The 22,725-nt window shown below is 50.8% G+C and overlaps 3 protein-coding genes across 6 annotated transcripts; 1 reads left to right on the top strand and 2 right to left on the bottom strand.

The window, feature by feature from the left end:
• The first annotated feature begins 4,269 nt into the window (after positions 1–4,269).
• On the top strand, positions 4,270–7,351 carry LOC112878003 (ACT domain-containing protein ACR8-like). The gene is made up of 4 exons (XM_025942377.1): positions 4,270–4,825; positions 4,927–5,752; positions 6,350–6,454; positions 6,671–7,351. The coding sequence occupies exons 1-4, from the start codon at positions 4,764–4,766 to the stop codon at positions 7,028–7,030; spliced, it is 1,353 nt and encodes a 450-aa protein (XP_025798162.1). The 5' UTR covers positions 4,270–4,763; the 3' UTR covers positions 7,031–7,351.
• Positions 7,352–9,802: 2,451 nt separating this feature from the next.
• LOC112874685 (autophagy-related protein 9) lies at positions 9,803–16,954 on the bottom strand. Of its 4 annotated transcripts, none has more exons than XM_025938157.1 (10): positions 16,702–16,950; positions 15,340–15,973; positions 14,932–15,252; positions 14,029–14,251; positions 13,676–13,855; positions 12,996–13,202; positions 12,182–12,259; positions 12,033–12,103; positions 11,826–11,936; positions 10,069–10,966 (listed from the first exon to the last, which is right to left on the bottom strand). In XM_025938157.1, the coding sequence occupies exons 2-10, from the start codon at positions 15,912–15,914 to the stop codon at positions 10,069–10,071; spliced, it is 2,664 nt and encodes an 887-aa protein (XP_025793942.1). In that variant the 5' UTR covers positions 15,915–15,973; positions 16,702–16,950. The 4 variants fall into 4 exon arrangements, with proteins under 4 accessions (XP_025793943.1, XP_025793942.1, XP_025793944.1 ...); XM_025938159.1 differs by lacking the exon at positions 10,069–10,966 and adding an exon at positions 10,989–11,292 and having other exon boundaries at positions 16,702–16,954; XM_025938160.1 differs by lacking the exon at positions 10,069–10,966 and adding an exon at positions 10,989–11,258 and having other exon boundaries at positions 16,702–16,953.
• A 1,103-nt stretch (positions 16,955–18,057) lies between these two features.
• Positions 18,058–21,945, bottom strand: LOC112873361 (protein IRON-RELATED TRANSCRIPTION FACTOR 2-like). The gene is made up of 3 exons (XM_025936332.1): positions 21,676–21,945; positions 21,229–21,570; positions 18,058–18,249 (listed from the first exon to the last, which is right to left on the bottom strand). Exons 1-3 carry the CDS (start codon positions 21,943–21,945, stop codon positions 18,151–18,153), a joined length of 711 nt encoding a protein of 236 aa, XP_025792117.1. The 3' UTR covers positions 18,058–18,150.
• Positions 21,946–22,725: the final 780 nt, after the last annotated feature.

Here is a 22,725-nt window from a genome sequence, read left to right as displayed (position 1 = left end):
TGGGGGGTGGGGGTGGGGGTGGGGGGGTGGGTAGGCGTATCCCCAGGTGGGCAGATCCGCAGATGCATTGGCCAAAGTGGCCGAAGCATCAGCATCTCGAACACAGCGTGATTCAAGCTCGCCAGCCGTCGTGCTCGTCACTCCGCGACCGTGCTGTCTCTGCCTGGATTAGCTTTGCATGGAATTCGAACCCAACCGCCAGGGAATTTGTTGGGCAAAAGTTCCCTTTCTCCTGAATCTAGTTAGCACAGACTGAATTCTACTACGGCGTCCTCCTACCAGTAGTTTTCAGCAGGCAGGAAGACGCTTAGCCTCGCAGCATGCCTGCTCGTCTGCTCGTCAGCACGCCAGGCAACAAAATCCCCAGACGACGCGAACGAAACGAAAGCGAGCGAGCACGAGGGCCAGGCCATGCACGAGAATGAGACGGCGGCAACGGCAACAACCAACAAGCCCACGCACCGGCGCAAGCGACGGGCAGGGACACAGAGAGAGAGTCACGGTGACGACGGGTTGGTGACCCAACAGGCACCAACCTCGCCGGGTGCGCGCGCGTAAAACAGGTGCAGGTAGGCACGCGGTGACCTGGATCCTCTGAGGCTCTGACCATGACGCCGGGGTAAAACATGCGGTTGTTCGTCCAGCTGGGCAAACGACCGAAAGTGAAGCGCGAGTCGGCCCTCGTGCTGAACCGCGATTAAGTTAAGCCTTCGCCTAAACAAAGGATCGCAGGACGAGGGCGTCGCTGTCCTCCAAGATCGTGGAGGATCCTGTAGGAGTGTAAGCTTACCTCAGAGTCATGAGCGACCCGGCACGCATCCGGTTCCTTGATCAGAATACTAATGCTCGTACGAGCACTGTCGCTTTCCCGGGCTTCTCCAGACATCCAGCGATCCGGATGATGCGGGGAAAAGATTTTCGCAGGAACGTGCGGCGTGCTGCCCTCGATCAAGAAAAAAAAGAGTCGCCGGAGCGAGACACGAACGCGCATCCGGTTAAACAAGCGCACATGGGGACAAAAAAGAATCGGAGAGGCCACGGGCACGGGGGAGCTAGGTAGGGGCTTGGCGCGAGGCGAGGGCGGGCACACACCGCGGCGGAGGCGTCACATGCGTGGTGCCGCGCCGCGCCGGGCAGCCGGGCAGCGGCGCGGCGACAGGCGCCCACCGTTCGGCCGTGGTTCCCCCCGTGCGATCTCGTCGGTTTCGAGGCGACTCGGGCGGGAGGGCGAGGCGTCTGCCTCGGCTAACCCCGGCGCGCGCCGCGGGTTCGGACCCCGGGTCCGCCGTTCCCCGGCCAGGCCGGCGTCACATGGTCCGCCGCGCCCGCTGGCGCTCGGCACATGCCGCGTCTCTGGCGCCGGCCTCACGTGAGCGCGTGGGGCGTCGACACGTCCGCGCGCTCGCTTGGCCCTTTCTCTCCCCAGAGCCGCGCACATGCGCGGAGGAAGCCGGAGGAGGGGGGTGGCGCGCTGCCCCACGCGCCGATCCGTGTCCGGAGCCCGAGGGCGCACCACGTCGCCCCGGCCGCCAACAGGGAGGCGCCACGCGCCACTTGCACTTGCGCCTGCACGTCCCTGCCTCGCCCAGGCCGTTGCCGTGTCCTCCCTTGCCCCTGTTCCCTGACGGCGTGGTTTCCGCACGGCTACGCTAGGGGCCTAGGAGCAGCAGGCGGCCGCTGCGTGCGTGGCGCGCCGGCATACGCCGCGCGGCCTGCCGTGTCCCCGGAGTCTGGGGGTCGCGACAGCCAGGTAGGGGTCCAAACTCCAACGCACCCTGCCCGAGGGTTCCCGTCCAGGTTAGCGTCTGGCCTGGTGTTCTCTTCAGTTGGACCGGCGACCGGGGACGTGACACGATCCGATAACCCGCCCCGCTCGGTGCCGCGCCGCGCGACGCCGTGCTCTTCCGCCTGCGGGCGCGTTTCCGCGGCGCGCGCCGCCCACACGGTCGTTTTCCCGCGTGCCGCCTGGCACGTGCCCGCCTGGTGCCCACGCGGTCCCGAGCAGCTCTAGCCGCACCCCAGCCTAGCTACTTAGTGTCGCTAGGAGCCTAGGACAGGGGTCTCGACACGGGGATCGCATCACATGCATGCTGATCCGTTCCGGTAGCCCAGCAGCCGGCGGCCGGCCACGACGAGGTGGTCGAACGGGTCACGCTCCTATCTCGCTCGTGCATGCCATCGGGCCAATAAATAACGCTGGGTGCGGCACTAGCCACACGGTGGCGCGCGCTTTCCGTCCGTCTCCCTCCGGCGATCTTATCACCTCGCGCCTCCGCTTTCGGCAAGAAACTCACTAGCTACTCCCTACTGGCCGTCCCCACACCATCTTAAGCCGGAAATCACTGAGAGCAAGGCAGGCAAGCAAGCGCTGCTGCAAAACACACCACCACCTCGACAAGGAATTTAGCACACCATCATCAGCGATCAAGAAAAAGACCGGCAAATGATAATGATCCACCTCACGAACTGTGTCGATCTGTGGAGGGGACAAGACAAACGATCGGCATTGGAAACGGACCCTGGACGTGTGCAACTTTGGGAGGAAGATCACGTGCGATGTCCCTCATCATGGGCCAGAAAGTCGCAACCTTGTAGAACCAACCTGAAAGGATCCGCAGGACGGGCGAGAAATTCTGCGCGGAGGAGGGGAGAAAAAAGAAAGGGCATGTGCGGAAAGGACAGCATCATTAGGGGTCAAGCTACTCGAATGGCTTCATTGTGAGATCTCGCCGGATTTTTTTTCCCCCACCCGCCGCCGCCCTGCATGACGACGCGTGTTTCGCTCGCAAGCAAATCCAGCTGGGGGAAAATCGATCTGATCGATCAGCGGCGTCGACGGGAACCGGGCGGCGGACACGAGCGCGCCCCGCCGGCATGAGGTCGACACGACGGGACGCGGCGAGAAACTCTGCTGGCTGCCACCACTACGTGCCTTTCGGATCGCAGGTTTGTCGCAACGGAATCACTGTTACCGGATGGACTTGACACCAACTAACCTCGATTAATTAATGATGTACATCATCCTTTACAATGAAAACCACTTCTGAGAAAGCTCGTGCATCCTTTGAATTTTTTGGCGAGGATACTGACGGTCTTCTTTACCCTTGGAATTCATGGCACGTTTAGTCTTTTCTAATGTGCTTAGCACCCCCGAGACGGTTTTTTCTCTGACCGAGCGAATTCCGGCTCCGGCCGTCTTTCTCTGGCCTACTCGTAGTACTAGCTGCCTTGACAGGTCCAAGAAAAAGAGGAGCCCGCCCAGCATCTTCCAGGTACACAGTTGGCTTGGACGGCAAGCAACAGGGGAAGGGTGGATCATGGACGCGCGGCGGCGCTGAGCCATCGGCCATCAGCCACTGACCCGTCTGAACGGAGGCAGATGCCTCCGCCTGCCCGGGCCCACGGTTCGGTGGGATCGGACTCGCCGCGCATCAGAAAATCCTAGTGCGGGCGCGCGTGCGTGCCAGCGTGCGCGCAAGCTGGGCGTGGCAGGTGCGGACGGGAGCCAGCTCCGCGTGGTGGTCTCCGACCTCCGAGCGCGGTGGTTGACCCGGGCCGGCGCTATCAAGGCTCGCCGACGCCCCGGCTTTCCCCCCTCCGTTTCCGTTTCCGGCAAAGAACTTGTCCCCACCGAGCATGGGAAGAGGCGGCACCGCGGGTAAAAGGCGCTTTCGACGCGGCCCTGCTTACAGTTTTGCTTTGCTTCTGGGGTCCCCCGGATCACACCGAACCGGACAACGTTTCCTCAAGTCAGTGTGAGCGCCCACACAGACAGACGCAGCCACCGGGAGTTCAGACGTTCCGGTCCTTTCGCCGAAAGCCGGTGCGCGTCCCGTGCCCTCGCGACTCGCCCGTACGCCCGTCGTCGTCGCCGGCGAGCACGCCGAGCGGAAACGGGCGATTGCTAAAACCAGTAACAGACAGTGAGCGCGGGGGAGTGCCGGAGCAAGCGACCGTGCGTCCGGGGGCACGAAAGAATCTGGAAAAGGCAGGGGGGGCGCCCGCGCGTGGGCGTGGCGCCAGGCTGCCAGGTGCCTGGTGGCAGCCACGCGTGGGGCCAGCGGCGCGGCGATCCCCCATCATCCTTTCCCTTCCCACGGCGGCAAGGCCAGTGAGTCATCACTTTCCCACCGGATCCCGGAAGCTTTTAGCACACGCCAGCGGGCAGCGCCTCCTCTCATGTCGTAGGAGTAGCCTGGCCTCCTACCAGTACTAGCAGTGGCTCAAAAAATGATAAAAAAGATAAAAAATTGCAACCCGACCCGTTGGGTCGAACTCCAGTAGTCCAAGCCGCATACCGTTCCGTTTGCCCGGTCCTCGCCCGCGACCGCCGTTTGACTCCGGAGCCCGGGCCGAACCCACGCAACGATCCGTGGCAGGGATCGCGTGAGATCGCCGGTCTGGGCTCGTCCCCCATTTTAGACGGGCGCTGACCCAGACAACCCCGGCCATCCATCCCCAGACGCCCGCGCGCGCCCACAGGCAGGCCGCAGCCAGGAGCCAGCACAGACCGGAGCGAGCGAGATCCCACCGTTCCCGCACCCAATTTTGAACCAGCGCGACGCTCCGTGCCCCCAATCCCCAACCAGATTTACGACCACACCCACCCCCCCGACCGAACCGAAATCTCCGCCAGCGCTGCCCAGGAGGAAAGAAACGCACGCCCCCGCGGGAAAAGGAACCGTCGCGACGCGAGAGCCCGGGAAACTGAAGGGGAGCGGAGGGGAGGAGAGGCTGAGGCGAGGAGGAGGAGGGTTCCGGCGATGGAGCGGTGCCATCCCTCCGAGGTGTACGAGCTCTTCGTGCGCCACATGAACACCCCGAGGTAAGGGAGCGTGGGGGAATTTCCCCCCTTTCTTCAGCGGTTCTTGTTCTTGGGTCCTTTCGTCTGGGTGGGGCGGTCGGTGATCGGTCGGCGACGCGCAGGGTGGCGGTGGACAACGGCGTGTGCGAGACGGCGACGCTGGTGCAGGTGCACAGCGCGCGGAAGCACGGCGTGCTGCTGGAGGCGGTGGCGGCGCTCTCGGACCACGGCGTCTGCGTCCGCAAGGGCTACATCTCCTCCGACGACGGCCGGTGGTTCATGGACGTCTTCCACGTCACCGACGCCACGGGGCGCAAGGTGGCTGACGCCGACGCGCTGCTGGCGCGCCTCGAGTCCTCGCTCTCCGCCGACGCATTGCCGCCGCGCACGCCGCCCGCCGCCGCGGGGGCTGCGGCGGCCGCGGGGGTGCACACCCTGCTCGAGCTCGTCGGCGCCGACCGCCCGGGGCTCCTCTCCGAGGTCTTCGCCGTGCTGCACGACCTCCGCTGCGGCATCGTCGACGCCAGGGCGTGGACGCACGGGGGCCGCGTCGCCGCGCTCGTGTTCGTGCGCGACGAGGAGACGGGCGCGCCGATCGACGACGCGGCGCGGGTCAGGCGCGTCGAGTCCAGGCTCAGGCACGTCCTCCGCGGCGGCGCGCGCGGCGCCAGGACGGTCCTCGCCGACGCCGCGGCCGTCAACCTGGACCGGCGGCTCCACCAGCTGCTCAACGAGGACGGGGAGGCCGGGAGCTGCGCAGACCAGGCGGAGCAGCCCACGACGACGGCGGTCGCGGTGCAGGATTGGGGGGAGAGGGGGTACTCGGTGGTCACCGTGAGCTGCTGCGACCGGCCCAAGCTCCTCTTCGACGTCGTCTGCACCTTGACGGACTTGGATTACGTGGTGTACCACGGCACGTTCGACACCGACGGCGATCACGCGCAGCAGGTGAGGCTTCTAGCGGTTTCTTTCTCGATTGACCCGCAAAGATTTTTTGGTGAAGCGGGTTGGGGCTACACATTTGGAGCCCTTGACTTGTATCCCCCCGAATTTTCTTGCGCTAATTTAGGGCCGCTATTACCAAATTCCCCATCCTCTGTTGTTCTTGGGTTGGAGTGCCTGTCCTGAATCTCGACGTTTCCATGGGTGACAGATTGCGTTAGGCGTATGGCCTTCCTGCCAGTTTTTTTCTCACTCACTTTTACCCAACTTTTACCTTTTGTTTGCCCGTGATTGTGATTCTTGGGTGAGCTTGAAGTTAATAAGGTTAGATAATATTTTGATAGTTCCTGTTCATGAAAATCTCCAATTACTGAATTTTCTGGGACTTGCCAGTCAGGTCAAATAAAATGGAAGGAGTAGTAGATTAGTCCCATTTATAATGTTACATTGTTCTGCCATCAAAATTGTATCTCTGGATCTACCGAAATGCTGCTGCCGTTTGAATTCAGACAGTGAACTATGCGCGGCTGTTAAATTCATTCATTTTTGTCCCTGAACCTCTTTTGAGTCGGTTTGATTAACCGTTGCTTGGTTTGGCGGCAGGAGTTCTACATCAGGCGGTTGGACGGGCGGCCAATCAGCTCGGCGGCCGAGAGGCGGCGCGTGATCCAATGCTTGCAAGACGCCATCGAGAGGCGCGCATCCGAGGTGCGTGATCGCTGAGTATCTTATCTCCCTTCCTTTCCCTCCATGCCACGCCACCGCGGCAAAAGCACACGATCCCGGATTCCTCCCATCTTCACACTACCACTCGCAAAGTCTCTTTCGTTGTGTGCCCAACTTTCCACTTCACCGCCATGTGTTCGGCGGAAGTCCCAGCCGCGGCCCTTCTAACGCGAGTGCGAAATCCTCTGTCCGTGGCAGGGCGTGAGGCTGGAGCTGCGCATCACCGACCGCCGCGGGCTGCTCGCCTACGTCACGCGCGTGTTCCGGGAGAACAGCCTCTCGGTCACGCACGCCGAGATCAACACCAGGGGCGACATGGCCATGAACGTGTTCCACGTCACCGACGTGGCCGGCCGGCCGGCGGACCCCAAGACCATCGACGACGTGATCCAGAGGATCGGCACGGAGAGCCTCCGGGTGGACGAGGAGCGGTGGCCGCGCCTCTGCTCCACGGAGGGCGACGCAGGCCGAAGCGGCGGCGGCGCGGGGATCTTCTCGCTGGGAAGCCTCGTGAAGAAGAACCTGGTCAGCCTTGGCCTCATAAGATCCTGCTCGTGAGGACGTGATCAACGGGGGGAGCGGCGTGTGCCCGGTGGGAATGTGGGAGCCTTGTGTAAATATGGGGTGGTGCATGGGTTAGTTTGTAAATTGAGTAGGGGTTTAATTTGCCGTTTCTAGCTTTAGTTGCCACGTGTACATAGTAGTAAGTGGAAAGGAAAGGCTTTAAAAGTTGCTGGTCGGCAACAGCTTGGGGCTTTGGTGGGGCCATGTATCTATCTTCCTTTTACATGAAAAATAGACAGATGGGTGAAATATAATACATCCACGTAGAGCTGTACATATTATGTACCTTACGATGGTAACAAAGTACTTGTCCAGCATTTGACCGTGCGTACACATAAGTGCCAATTTCTCTGATCTCTTTTAAGCTGGCCATTAGAGAATCACGAACAAACCCCATTAGTCAGCACCATGAATCTTTGTTCTGCCGTTATGTAAGGAAAAAGAGAGCACACATCATCCCCGTTCGAAAGGAAATCACCCTGAACTTTAGAAGCCATGCTAGTGGCACTCGCAAGACCGGAAAGGGATCTCATGTGAAACTGTGTGCTTGATTCCCTTAATTTTCAAGGTGCTGCCACATGGCCACATAGAAGAGTAATCGTAACAATACTAACATTAAAAAAGGTCAAAAATTGAGGTCACGCAACAGGATAATCAACCGAGCATGACGGTTGAATTTGACAAATTTCATTTGAACTTTCAGCAAGCAAAACGCCCTCGTCAAACGCTTCGCACAAGAGCCCCCAATTGGTCTACAAAATCATCAACTCGAGTACGGTTTTCTCCCCGGGGAGCCATTTTCAAAGTAGTTACCGACATCGCTTCGCTGTCAGCTCAAAACAAAACCGTTTGACTTCCTACCGCCGCATTGAAAATTTTGTTCGAGCCGACCAATGGATCCCTGAGGTGTGCCCCCTGCAGTGACATATGCGCTCACGGGCTCACGGCTCGCCTTGTCCCCTCAATAAGAAACCGGGCCGGGAGAAGAATCCACCCACGTTCGCAGCAGCACGTAGCACACCGGTCGGCGCATCGCTCTCGCACAGGAATTTCCGCCGGCCTCCCCTCTCGGTTATTTTTTTCTCCTTTTTCCCCTCTCGGTTCTCGAAGGCGCCACCGGTACGATACCTGCCCGCCCGGACACGGTGGCGCGGCTGCGATCTCCTCGTGACGATCGGGTCACCGAAACGCCGCCGCTTAGTTTAACCGGGTCGTGCTCTGCTCATGCGTGCGGGGACGGAGCCGATCCAGGCGTTGGCGGCAAGAAACGAGAAGAGCCCCGCGCCCAACCACCGCCGACCTACCGCCCAACCGCCGTGGATCGGACCAGAAACCTGGTACGAGACGGGCGCCGGGCGGCGCGGGATCGCCGTTGCTTTCGGGGGGTAGCTGCTGCGGTGGATCGGCTGGGGAAAATGACCGCCCAACCTTTCTCAAACTCCTCGACCGACCTCGCCGGCCGCCACGGAGTCCCGAGTCCTCTGCCTTCCTCCCTCTCTGTGCGCGAGAGGGAGGAGGGATTGGGGCCGCCGGGCCGTTGCGTTCGTTGCCGGTTTGAACCCGCGAAAGCGACGGGTGGTTGCGGTGCGGTGGAGTCCATGGTGCGTGGGGAGCAAAACGTGCGGGAAACCATCTTGGGTGAATGTGGGTTCGGCTCGGTGTGCTTGTGACGGGGCGGCTACGACCGCCATCGCAATTAATCAACGCCAAGCGGACAACTGGGTGAAAGGACGCTCCGAGTGGGCCTTGGCAACCACTAGCCGGCGCAGCCAGCACAGCAGTACTGAAGTGGAGTTCTTCAGCCTGCCTGTTTTCATGAGCAGGATTTTGCAGTGAGCAGGTTTTCAATCCTGTGCTACACTGCTAGTCCTTCTAACCCAAAAGCGTGTGTTATTCTCCCTCCAGTCAAGCTTACCTGACTTTAAGAAACATGGTGAAAACAAGCTGTTTTCTTTGTTTCAAACGCCAAGCGTACTTTTCTTTTAACGAAACTTAATGATTTGTACTGCGCTGAGGCAAGCTTTGCCATTGGACAAAATCGTGCCAATTCAATGGAAAAGTACTGCTCACCATTGTTGCCGACTCCATCGTGCAATGGAGATGAGCCCGGTGGCCTTGTTTGCTCGCTTCACCCATGGATTTATATCTAAGTTCCATCAAACCGCAAAAATAATAATAATAATTTTCACCAGATTTTTCTAGACTCTGTGTTTGGTGATCAACAACAGTGAAGCAGTTTGGACCATGAACAGTTAGCAACGTGGGTAGCAATTCCAAATGAGGTCCCCCTCGTTCTTGTCGCCGGTCTGCCCCGGAAGTCCAGAGTCCTACTGGTCCAGCCTGTCGTTCTATAGCTGCAAGGGTTTGGTAGCGTCTATGTTGCGTGCGTACGAAACCTACTTTCTCACCCATCAAAACGGCCTCGTTTTGGAAGGACGACGATCTTGAATTCTTGATGGCTTCGACAAGAAAGCTAAAGTTGGCAGATCCTTGTCTGGCTCTCAGGAGGGCAGAATCACCGTGCCAGGGACTTCTGCTGCAGAAAACTTCATGGCAAAGGCGCCGAGCAAAGCAATTGCTTCGCTCAACCTGCTGCCGAAGCTCCAGCATCGCATCCCACAGCATCCGCAGCTGATCGGCTCAGGAGTCCGTGTCTGCATCTACGACGCTGAAGCTACGCCAGGTCGCCAGGATATAATGGGTAGTAATTGCCAGCTTATTCAAGTTCTATATATCAACGATGCCACTTGACAGAGCTACACCAAGTGACGAACGATCACCAAGGTTACAGCACTCGTGTTGCAGCTTCCAAGCATGCGTTCCAACTTGTAAAAGAATGTTTCTATCATCCCCACCCTAAACAGAGCAGGACGACACTATATACACTGAGGTTACTGACCTGTACAAAAGAATCTGTGGCTGTTTTGCCAGTTTATGAGCGAGACGTGCCCCTTTTTTTTGTTTCTGATGTGATTCACACGACGAATCGCAAGAGCACACAAGCATTAACTAATCCTGTGAGTTTAACCATCTTACACAGGGTCACTGCTTCTAGGTATTATTCTTACATGAAGGCCAGCTGGCGTGGGGTCCTGATGATCAGCCACCAGGTGTCGATCATCTTCATCCTTATGATGGGCATCAGCGAAGTGCAGGCTCAGCTCTTCCTCGATGTCAGAGTCGTCCATGTACCTTGTCTTGGACAAGGCTTGGGGGCTTCTCCAGCCGCCGCCGCCGCCGCTTCTGCTATTGCTCCGCTCCAGATCCTCTGTGCTCCCCTCTGATATACCTCCGCTGTGCTTACTGGAATGAGGGTCTGACATGTATCGATTTCCAAATTCTGGAGGCTCAAGGAAGCTGCCTTGCGGACCGCCAGAATATGTAGGGGCATGATCCCACCAATGGCTATTAGAGTTCTCTTCTATATCATGGTGCTTCACTGGAGCGTTCTGGAACAGAGCACTTGATGTTGATGTCCCCAGATGACTCCGAACTCTTTCATACAACTCATATTCCCAGTTTCCGACTTCTTCAATTTCAGATGTTTCCCTTGCTGGTGGACTTGTGCTCACACCAGTCTCAGGGAATGCTTGCTCAAATTGTGGAGTCTCAGCTGCATCTGAGTGTGGTGGATGACACGTATAATACCAGTCCAGGATATATGGATGAGTTCTTTGGTCTGTGTCAAGCAATCCCAAAGGGCCCAAGTTATAAACAGGAGGCAGGGTGGCCTCAGCATGGCCATGGATACCACTTCGGAGTTGTTGGAAGGTTTGACTTCTAGTGCCTGCCACAAAACCTGAAGCCTCCATTGCTTGATATTGTGCAAGAGCTTGCTGACGTATTTGCCTTTCCTTGAACTTTTGGAGGATAGATAAGAATTGCTTACCATCAGCATTTGGCTCCCATGATGGGTAGACACTCTGAAAACTGAATGCAATCATGTAATACAGTTAGAATTCATATGCTGCTCCTGGTTTTGCAATGCAAACACAAAATCTGGTTTGAACAGCTGAGTACAGGTAACCTATTCTGATCTCGACCTCCCTGAGATGTCATTCTCCTAAGGATAGTGGAAAAATGTAAGTGTGCAGTTCAGGCCTGTATGGCAGAAGCCAAACCCAGGAGGGCCAGGACATGATTGGGAGTGTACCGTACACCGTGTGGGACAAATAGAATGGTGCTTGATATATCTTTCATCGGTGCTTATATTCCACTGTATCTATAGAATGAGTGTCGCTTGCTTAGAATAACTTCTGATCAGTGGTAAAAATTTGTCAGTGCCTATAGTCTGCTACATCTAGTATCAACAAGGCAGTAATGATTAAAGGCATAAAAAGGTTACTGCTTTAGGCCATGCTTAGGATTAAGCACTCTAAAAATAAACTGGATGCTTTTATTTTCCTAGGCAACAATTTCCACCAAATACCCATATTAAGGATTGTTTGGAAGAGGCGGCATGTTCTAGGAATTTTCAGGATTCAGTTCACACTTTAACTAAACCCTAATGATTACTTCCTAAAGCCCCTTTTCCAAAATGTTTACCTGTGCATTTTAGATGGTACATATTCTACAGGCACAAATGCATAGTTCATGTGGTTAGACATAATCTTGCAAGCATCGCATTCAACTACAATACAGCAGAAGACAAGAACTTCAGAGCAAGCATTGAAGTACTCGAGCTCTCCAAGCCATCTAATCAACCCTTGACAGCACATAGGATGCATTTGTGATAAACCACACTACATGCCTAGTAAAAAATATGAATAATACTTGAAACTGCATGTACCTTAAAAATGATTTCTCCATTTTCCCTTGAGAGCTTCTGAGGCTTTTAAGACCATTGAATGGTGACCCATAGTTTCTATTTCCATGTCTTTTGAAGTCAAACAAGCTTAGGCTATTGAAAGATAAAGAAATAACAATGTTAAGTATTGCAAAGGCCGAAACAAAAATAAGGGCTAAGAAACTAAGAAAAGAAACAGCAGCAGAGAACCTGCATACATCTCCCACTCCATCTACATAAATTGTGAAGTCTGAGATGAAGCGCAGAATGTCATCAACTCGCTGTGGATGACAAGAATTCACAAATGTCAGTAATCTTGTTTAAATGAAAACCACTATTGAATTAGTTCAGAAAACTACCTTTGGTAGCTCAAAAATGAGCAAGTAAGGAGTGATGAAAATCGAGGCCATCTCCTCAAGTAGCATAATTATAGTATACTGCATCATAAATTCTCAAGTCAATTCTTAGTGCCATATAATTGAAGCAAACCGCATAACCAATACGCTTATACCCATGATGTAAGACATACGCCATAAAAGTAGAACCAACCAAGATCTTAATGTACGATACAGATTTCTAACTATGAAACAAAGCATTTTACTTGCATCCTGTGGATTTACATAGCTATCTAAAATAGTTTCTACTTTCCAGCATGGATCCAAACTGCCTTTTTCCCCACTAGTACTAACCTAGTATAAAAATAAAAAGTACTTCATTTTGTAAGGCATAGCTTGGTCTGGGAAAATCATCATAAGCATAATTTGACAAATTAATATCCTACAGTATAGCTGATTATTACCAAATCAGTATCACACTAAAAGTACTCTGAACTACGAATCTAGATTTATGTACACTGAACTTACATATAATTAGATTAATCATTTGTCAAAAGCTAGGAAGTGTGACATTTTCCATAAACATATGTCTTATAAAATTGAATGGGTAGTAGAAAAAGAAGTTGAGAGTAACTTCTTTTAGTATGGCAGTGGCATGGGGAATTTCAAAGCAGCGCTGAATACAAACAAATGGATGGATTGGAACACCTGCATTTTAAAGCCAAACTGTATGGCACGCAGGAATTTTTATTGGTACCTTGGCCTGTTGGTAAAATATGGCATACGAACAATTTTACGCGAGCTATGTGAAATGAAATACTAGAGCTGAATTAGTTACCGGAAATAATGTGTCATATTCTCTTCGCACAAGTTCGCTGCTCTCTTTACCACGCCACCGCTTTGGCATGTAATGTGTTTGATGAACAGCGAGGCACATGGCCCCTTCTGGGTCAATTACTTGAAGCTCATCTACCACTACTTTTCGACTTACAGCTGCTATTGCTCCAAAAACAATGGTATACCAGAGCAGGTTTCTTCCAAAAATCTGCAAAAATAACACATCAGATTTTATAAGGCGAATATGATGCAGGTACCAACCAAATACAAAGGACAATGCAAACACCCATACAAGTCACATCGAGCTTCATATACCCCCTACAAGTGACTTCAAGTTGCAAACACACCCCTACAAGTAAAATTGTTGCATTTATCACCATATGTGAAATTCTAACTTCATGCCATATCAAGTTGTGATCTCAAGTGTTCCGCGCTTGTTGGCAGCATAGAAAGGTGGGGATGAGGAAGGTTATAACTGTGCACTTAAGTCCGCCAGATCAAATGTGCCCACCTAAAATTTAGTCAGATCCTCCCACACCCTCTCCTTCGCCTTTGCATTTGATTATACTTGTGGGTGATAAACGCAGATATTTTACTTGCAGGGAGGTATCTGCACTTAAGTGACTTATAGAGGGGCATTTGCAATTTAGCCAAAGCAACAGTTCATAACATAGGGCTTACATGTCCCTCGAGAATAGATTCGCCCACAAATCCAATGATTATTAGAGCACCAGCCAAGCCACCAGAAACAAAAGATACAAATTTTGCCATGATGGAAACCAGTGGGGTTGGAAATTGCTTCAAGTAATTTAAAGAATGCACAGCACCGTTGTTCATTCTGTGTCTGAAGAAATGATCAACCTGAAATAATTGTAATCAATGAGTTTTAGATCAGGAAAACAATGTGTGCCTATACTATGAAATTGCGCGACAGAAATTAAGAAAGGGGGCTGGAGAGATCAAATATTCATGTAAATCATTTATTGCAGCTACAATAACAGTAAAGGGAATAATGAGTTCTGAGGAGAAGCTACCTCATTATACTCCCTAAAGATCCACCTCGATAAGTTTGACCATCGCCTAGATGATGCTGTACTGGGGTGATTATAAATTTCTTCAGCGTGTCTTAGAATGACGTACACCAATGGAAATATCACAAGGCAGGGTGACAGGATAAGCATTGCAATGCCAACAAATATAAATTGCTTTTTCAACACATCTGGGCTTGTCAAAAACTCTTTCCGTACGCAAAATTTACTGAAAAGGAGAATGGATGTTCAGTAAAAAATCCACAATGAGAAGAGACCAAACCCTAGCAAAATAGAACAATATAGTAAGCTACACATTTTGAACTACATGTTTTGAACCATCCCAAAATAATATACGAATGCTTGGTAGAAAGATATATGGATGGTATACACATTGGAGGTTGGGGAAGACTCTAGGTGCTAACATGTAAACCCCCACTTGATCTGCTGGAAGAGATTCAGACTTATGTGAGGAAATGGGATCCCTTATGGTTCCTTCATGGATTGACTATTCAAGCTAATGAAAGTAACAAGAATTTAAATCTGGTAACCAAGAAAATGTATTAGTACAGATTGTTCTAAAATTTAGCAATGCACACTGGACTAGTAAGAATTATGTCGATAGTTCTTTTTTAAACAAAGTGTCACCAGTATTAAATTAAATAAAAAAGGTAAAATAATAAAGATTGCATTAACAGTTAGTTGATTTATATCACCCATCTAATGCAGCTACGTGAGCAGCAGCTTGACAGCCTATCTAGGCTGAGCTCATATCCAAAGAAAGAGTAGCATGTAAAAACAAACACATAGCTTGGTCATGTAGAGACTGAAGTATTTTAGCCAACTATAGTTGAAAAAAAAATCCGGTGGTCATAAGTAGTTACAGATGAGAGCTACGGGCTGCCTTACCTATCAAACATACTTTGGAAGATGCACCAATTTAAGGTCCATTCAAGGGCCTTTGGAAGTATTAGATGGTTTCTCCTGCCATGCTGATGTGATCTGGCAGTTGGACCAGCTCCAGGCACACAAGAACGAATTGGAAATGAAAGGATGCCCTTATTGACCATCCCAATCAAATAATTTTCTTTCCTCATGATTCTCATGATAATATCATGCTCTGAGAGATCCCTAACAACACAAAGTTTTTGAGATTTTTGGAGCAGGACAACCTTCTCGATTATTCTGGGCCACGATATGGTCTGGATCTCAAGGTCATTGACCTTAAGCCTGCATGAAGGTACACATAATATAGGTAAAGTCATTGCTCTGAGCTAAAAAAAACTTAAGCATGAACTACATAAGCAGAAAGGTTACCTGTCATAGTAGAATTGACGAACGTTGAGTGTACTTCTTAACTGTACAAAGAACTTGAGGAAGTTGGTAAGTCCATAGCTTGTCAATATGACCATTGAACCAACAGTTATCATTTTGGGCAATGTGAAGGGGACTAATGGGTCATGCTTAATGACCTTCATCAGATCACATGGTTTCTCCCCAGATTCAAGTGCCTCCACACCGCATTTCAAATGAATAAGGGTATCCCAATCAACAAATAAGAAGAAAAATCCGATACAGCATACCATAAAAAGTACATTAAGGATTTCTATTATCCATTTGGTAATGATACACCTGAGCCCTTTTGCGCAGAAATATTCATAAAGCCTTTCAAAGAAAATATCCAAGTCAGGAATCGGTTCTTCCTTGAAGCCTTCACCATGGAGAAGTCCTGACGGGCTCTCACTTCCAGAACTAGGCAACTGTCGGTAGTCCGACAACTCTACTTCAGGTGGAATATCAACAATTAGTTGTGCTGACAATGGGGATTGGCTTCTCCATGGCCAGTTAAATCTTGTTTGTGCATGTGTGTCCTTCGAAAGGAAGGACATCATTCATGAAAACAGAAGGCAGGGGCAGTTGATAACTCCCTTGCCATGCCAGACGTACGAACCTACACGTAAAAACAAATTATCCACATTTTGCATACCACCATTTTCCAGGAAGTAAAAGTACAATAAATTCAACGTTCCTTCAGAACTCACAAATACGACAAAAGCACCAAACTGGACAAACTATGCAAAACGTAGAGGCGTTACTATTTGGATCAGTAGACAAGCCAAAGCTAAGTCCTGAACAAGCTTAAGCAGCTACATTCGGAAGGCATTAAAACCAAATTGAAAATACTACTTGTAGCCATCATCTCAGAGCAGATGTAATTTTCCTACATCAAGCACTAATTATCTACCAGTCTATCCTCTGTAACTGCAAGCAGATATACTTGCAGTCCAAACTAAACAACCATTAAGTTCCAAACGTATTGATGTATTGATCAATCGACTCCCCCCTGACACAAAACAGGCCAGACGTAATTGCACAACACCTATCTCCCTCCGCACCCCCCCCCACGTCACATCCACGAAAAGCAATTCGCCAATTCGGTGCCCCGCTCCACAAGGTTCAGCAGCGAACCAACAGGTCGCGAGCTAACTTCCAGAGAAGCCCCTACTGTCTAACCCACCCCACCACACAACATAAGACCGATTCAACCACCGGAGTTCCCCGCCAACCATCGCGGAACTCGGGAACCGAATCGAACTAGTCCCGCCAATCTATCCGCACAATCGCCATGAAAAAATAAAAATCCACGCGAAGACGGGGGCAGAGAGGAGCTGCACCGACCTTGGGAGCGCCGGCGATCGCCGGGCGCGAGCGCGATGACCGGGGGAGGCGCGCGGGGGCGGCTGGGGCTGGAGGATCCGCGTGAGCAGATGACTCGCGGTGGACTCCGGGCGGCGCCGGCGCTGGGGTTAGGAGGGGTGGGGAAATCGCGCGAGGGGGAGGGAGACGAGGGGACGGCAAGGCAGGGGAGGCCAAAGGGAGGGCGTGCGTCTCAGGAGACGTGACGGGATCGGGAAGGGGAATCGTAGGGGAGGGGATCGTTTTGTTCGTTCCGTTTATCCGCGGGTTTCGTGTTGCGTTAATCGCCAAGGAATCGGGAGTCGCATCGGGCCCCGCCGGCTGTTTAGTTTACTCATTCGCTGTTATTCTGTTAAGCACTGTCATTTGTGACCAGAGGGCTTTTATAATTTACTGCCTTCTTTTAGAAAGAAAGAAGCTGCGAGCGAGGATGTACGGATTGCACGCCAACATGCACTTCTTTTGACGAAAGATATTCGAAGGATGGCGCGGTGGCCGTGTGACACGATAAAATTCTAAGGTCCCGGAAACATCTTTGTTGGCACGATGTATATGGATCTAGCAGGTTTTTGACTTTGCAGTAGCGTACTAGATCATTACAGTATACTTACTTCTAGTACTCGGTTCGGTTGTTCGGAGAGCGGAGAGTGCGCGATAAACCACACGGCATGGTGACTTAGCTGGTTAACCACGGCGTCTACACGTGGGGCGCGTGCGCGGCTGCGCGCTATAGCTAGACGTGTCTCCTTGGGCGCTGCTTCCGGGCCGGCCACGCACCTCTATTTCGTGCCGTCGTCACCGGCGAGGGCGCGCCACGCACTGCTGCGCGGCGTACCACGGCGCCGCCTCCCCCGGTGGATCGATCCGGGCAGCCGGCGGCAGCGGCAGCGGCGGTACCACTACCACCAGTCCACCAGCACGCCCGTAGATGCATCCAGCAGCCAGCCAGCCAACCACTCAGGCCTGACACTGAGCGGTGAATGGCTGGGCTCGAAAGCCCAACCAATACAGAGCATATATGGGCCGATTAGTGAGGCCGTCTGAAGCAGAACAGTATGGTGGCCTGTTTACGCCTCGCAAACAAGCGCTGGAACTGAACACATCTTGCATCAAGACCCTGCACAGCGCCGTCTCATCACTCGGGATGTCACATGCGTATCTAAAAAAAATTGAAAAACTGCCAGCTTAATGTGGTTCGGTTTGAGCAAGAAGCCTTAGGCCTTAGCCACAGGGCGGCAGACTTCAGAACAGTTACATGCAGGGTCCAGGGTCCTCCGTGTCTGTAAAGATACACCACGGAACGTCGCCACTGATGGATAGCCACCGGTCGGTCTGGTCCATCTCATTATTATCTAGCACACGGCACAACACCACAGTCCAATACTTGCAAATCACCAGCACGCCTCAGAAGCTAGCGTTCAGCCGTCGCACTCACTGCTGCATCCGTGCTGCTTTGCTCTTGCTCCTGGCGGCTTTCTTCAGCTCATCACAGAACGCGGAGCACTCCTTGCTGATTACGGCCTCACTCCTCTGTCAAGGCAGCACATATAAACAGCACGTTATCCTGGAGTGAAAAATGGTGAATTTAAGGGCTAAAAAGGTGTTGTATCTGTAGGGGCAAATTTAACTAAGATTAAAATGCACCGCCGACCCTTGAACTTGACTTGACTTGCTATATCATGACGGTTCTCGAACTCCCAAAATGCACATCCAAATCTCTAAACTTGCTAATTGTTTCATACGAGGTCCAAATCATATTTATTTATTTTAAACTACATTACGTGGTTGCTGCCTGAGAATTAAGACGGACCTGACATGTGGGGCCCACGTATCAGGTCCACCTATATTATCTCTATCTTCTCTCTCCTCTTCTTCTCCACCGAGGGTCGACGGTGCCGACGATCACTCCCCACCCCCATGGGCGAGCGGAGGCAGTTGCGGGCGTGCGCCTCCATCGCTCCACCCCCAACGGGTGAGCTTGCCGTCTGTCCGGCCCCACGAGCGAGCGGGAGCAGCACGCGCCGCCGCTCCGTCCCCCATGGGCGAGCGGGAGCCGCTGCGGGCATATGCCCCGCCGCTCACCCCACGGGCGAGCTTCGCCATTTGCTCCGCCCCCGCGAGTGTGCGGTAGCCACCGCAGGGTCGCTCCGCCCCGTGGGCATGCGGAAGCCGTCGCTACGCCCCGGATGGCCGTGCGGGAGCCGCCGCGGGTGAGGTGGGCCACACCGCTGGTGAAGGAAATGAGAGAGAGCCGAGAGGAGAAGAGAGACAGGACTGACATGTAGGTCCCACATGTTAGGTCCACATCATCTCCTAATCTGCCTGGCTCTTAGACACGCTTAATGAAAACTATAGATATTTGGACCTCGCATGAAACAATTAGCAAGATTGGGGATACGAGTGTGCATTTTGGGAGTTTGAGGACCGCCATGACACAACAAAAGTTTGAAGGTCAGCGTTGCATTTTACTCTTTAACTAACCATAGCACCACATGTATATAGAGAGGATGAAGGAAAAACAAAATCAAAGGGACATTTGTCGAGGAGTACATATCTGGTGAAAACCACTTACTAGCCTGCCCAAACATGAAAACCTCAACATTTGTACAAGTTTTGTGAAGATCTTTACGAAGAGAAATATATGTATGGTAAGCGAGGTTGTGTAGCCATGTAACATTTTTAAGATCAAACTCTGTTTCTTTGTGAGATAATATAAAATTGACAGACAACAAAGAAAAAAGAAACAGATCGAGTACTGCTTAATTTGATTCTCATGTATCTCACAAGCAAACTCGTACGTATAGTGTCGTCTCTCCAACATGTGAAGATTTCGTGGGACTATATTCATGTTTCCATCTGATAGGTACTCTCCAGTCTCCACAACATATTTTTGCAGTTTGTTTCTGTTCGAGCATTATGCAAGTTCTAATCAATGAAGGGCCAGCAAAATCTTGGGCTGAGAAGAGAAGTAAAAGAAAAGAAAGACTTTCATAGTGGTGTCGGTGGGGCTGTTTAATTTCTTCGGTGAGCGATCATGTGGGGATTCCTTTAGAGACATTATTTGTTTGCACTGAGAAAACTTAAGAGACATTTTTTTCTATCACAAGCCTGACTCTCTCATGCCTAGCTCATAGCCTTGGAGGTTTATTCTCACATAGCATGGGCAGATACAATTTGATACAAAAAAAAACTTCCAAAAACCTGAGCACCGATCCCTGCGTATGCGTATGGGGATCCTACCTAATTGAATTATAACGATGATTATATATATTGTTGGAGTAATTTCACCTTTTTAAGAAATAATTTCATCTATTCTTTTCACTTTTCATTATATTTTAAAATACAGATATTTGAGCACTATTGTCATTTCCAAATGCCAAACAAGATGTGCCTACATGCCAAGCTCGCAAGCATACCAGGTTTCTATTTCTTCTCTAGATATTAGAGTATCAGCTAGTCGTTGTGATTACATGATGAGAATGAGATCATACTTACATGCTGTTACTCTATCCGTTTCAAATTGTGGATCGTTTTAACAAATCTAGATATATAATTTTTGATACGTATCTAGAAACAGTGTATATCAAAATGCATAGCAAAATCTACATATCGAGATTTGCCAAAACAATCTACAATTTAAAACAGAACGAAGACCTACAGTTTGAAACAGAATGGAGAAAGTAGCTCTTATACAGGGTGGGAAATGCCTCCGTGTTAGCAATGCAAATGAAAACGCACGTTAGCCATCGAGAAGCTCCGCACCTGCATATAGTGTCTTTCTTATGTGACTGATTTTTTCATCGTATTAATAGGGATACCATAATATTATCCAAGACCTTGGTGTAAAATTCAGTATTACTTTTTGTCGTCTTCAACTGATTTAGTGCATGATTTATATGGGGCCCAAAATGTAGGTTTCCGGGTCCGGGATAACATCACCAAGAGAGTTGACAGTGTATAAATCTGATAATGTGAGAGTAACACAGCACGCCATTAATTAATTAAACAACTGATGACATTCCAAAATCTGCCACACAATAATGCAAGGCGGATTTGTGGAACCTGAAACCAAAGTGACAGAAAGACGAGTGGTGCCATAATGTGAACATCATCCGTAGTTATTCGATCAGATTAGTAATTCCTCCTTTGGTATATATGGGATTACTGTTGCACTCTGGAAAAAACTCTCCAACTAATATAATTAAGGTCGTAGCTTAAGCTGGACGTTTAAGTAAAGGGTAATTAGGCTGATGACCTAATAAGAATGTGATCACTTGATTAAATTAAGATTTGAACGGCCTGCAAATGATTTCCTTCCATTTTTTTAGAAATATGTTGGTCTTTTCTTAGTTGTATATATGGCAGAAACATGCTGTGTATACTCTTTTGTGCATGCCATTTTTAGTATCCAGCTTTAAAATATGTGACAACTACTATAAGAAGTGTTAAAATTACACAAGGTCGAATAAACATCAATCTAGCACGGTGCCATCTGGGGAAGTAATGTACCTGAAGATGGAGGCTATAAAACGTTCTGTTCTCAGTGGGGGAGAAAGTGGATGAACTGATCAGGTGAAGACCCTCGTTTTCCAGTACTTCTATACACACGGAGAAGGGAAGAGCTGCTTCTGCCGAGTTACTCAAAAAGCTGACCTGAACCATGATTTCCATCTCGTTGAGGCAATTAACAGAAACAATGGGAGCTGTGCTCCCGCTCAGGTTCGCCACTCCTCGTTTGCAGTTGGCATTCATCAGCTTCTTCTTCCTCCGCTCTAGATTCTCAACCTCCGTCTGCAGCTCGGGAATGTACTTGAGGACTTCAGACACCGTGGTGGCAATGCTGGGCTTCTCCTGCGTCACGAGAAGCGAAAGCACTTGTCAACATGATATCAGAGGATCAGCTCCTGTATGTGATGCCCCTTGCATGAGTGCAAATTTATACGAAGACGTGTGTACTGTGTGATCGGCGTCAGGGAGGAGAGAGCGGAGCGAGGAGTAGAGCTCATTGAGATGCTTCCGGCGGTCGCGCTCGTACGCGTTGTGGTTGAGCTTCCTCTGGGAGCTTGAGCCGCCCGAGGAGGTCTCGTTGGCGACCGGCTTGGGGAGCTCGTAAAGGCCGGCGTCGAAGTCAAGATCCGGCCACGGCAGCTCGGCAGAGAAGGTGTTCTCTTCCGGCGGCGAGATGCTACGCACGAATGGGTCGCCGTCGAACACCTGCTGATCCATGGTGTGTGGAGCTACTGCTAGCACGCAGCTAGCTGTTTGTGAACATCATATCGATCCGTGTTAGATAGGTGGGTAGGTACACGGTGGTGGTGGAGGAAGCTGGAAGCCTGGCTATGGCATCATTATTCTTTATTCTGATGACCCTTTAGTCCAAAAAATTTTTAGGCATGACGACTAGCACTATATTAACAATTCCTGATGGGAGTTTAATTTGATGATCGTGTTGGCTTAATCTTGGTTCCAAAGAGATGACTTTGTTTTAGGCAACAATGTCAGTGTCACATACCATTTTCTTAGTGCAACAATGTCGCATACGTTATAAGCTATTCCTTTAACTACTCAATACCAACTCCAATGAATGCGTAATAAATGGGCATATATGCTCGGGAAGATGCAGTGTTATGTGGCGCGAGAAAAATTTAATGTGTACATTGTTTTAGCTAGTTAGATTTGTGCCTCAGTGCACATGAAAGAATGCATTTGCTTATGGCAATAATCAGTACTCTTTTGCCCTTGCTTCTTGTACTACGAATGTGTAGTTGTGTACTGCCTGCTTCGTGTACTATGCTTTGGCACATTGTACTGTGACAGTACTGCAATTGATCACAGCATATTTTATGATCAGCGCCTGCTGTTGAGTACGGTCACACCTTATCGACTACAGACCTATAATCTTATATCAACATGAATTCAGGCACAAACAGAAAATCAAACCAGAAAATTTGGAGATGAAAAAAGAGAGAGATCTACCTATATGTAGCAGGATCAACACACAACACA

The sequence above is a fragment of the Panicum hallii genome, chromosome 9, assembly GCF_002211085.1.
Source record: "Panicum hallii strain FIL2 chromosome 9, PHallii_v3.1, whole genome shotgun sequence".
Lineage (NCBI taxonomy): Eukaryota > Viridiplantae > Streptophyta > Magnoliopsida > Poales > Poaceae > Panicum > Panicum hallii.
Note: the sequence above shows the minus strand (reverse complement) of the source record. Positions and strands in the feature narration are given on the sequence as shown.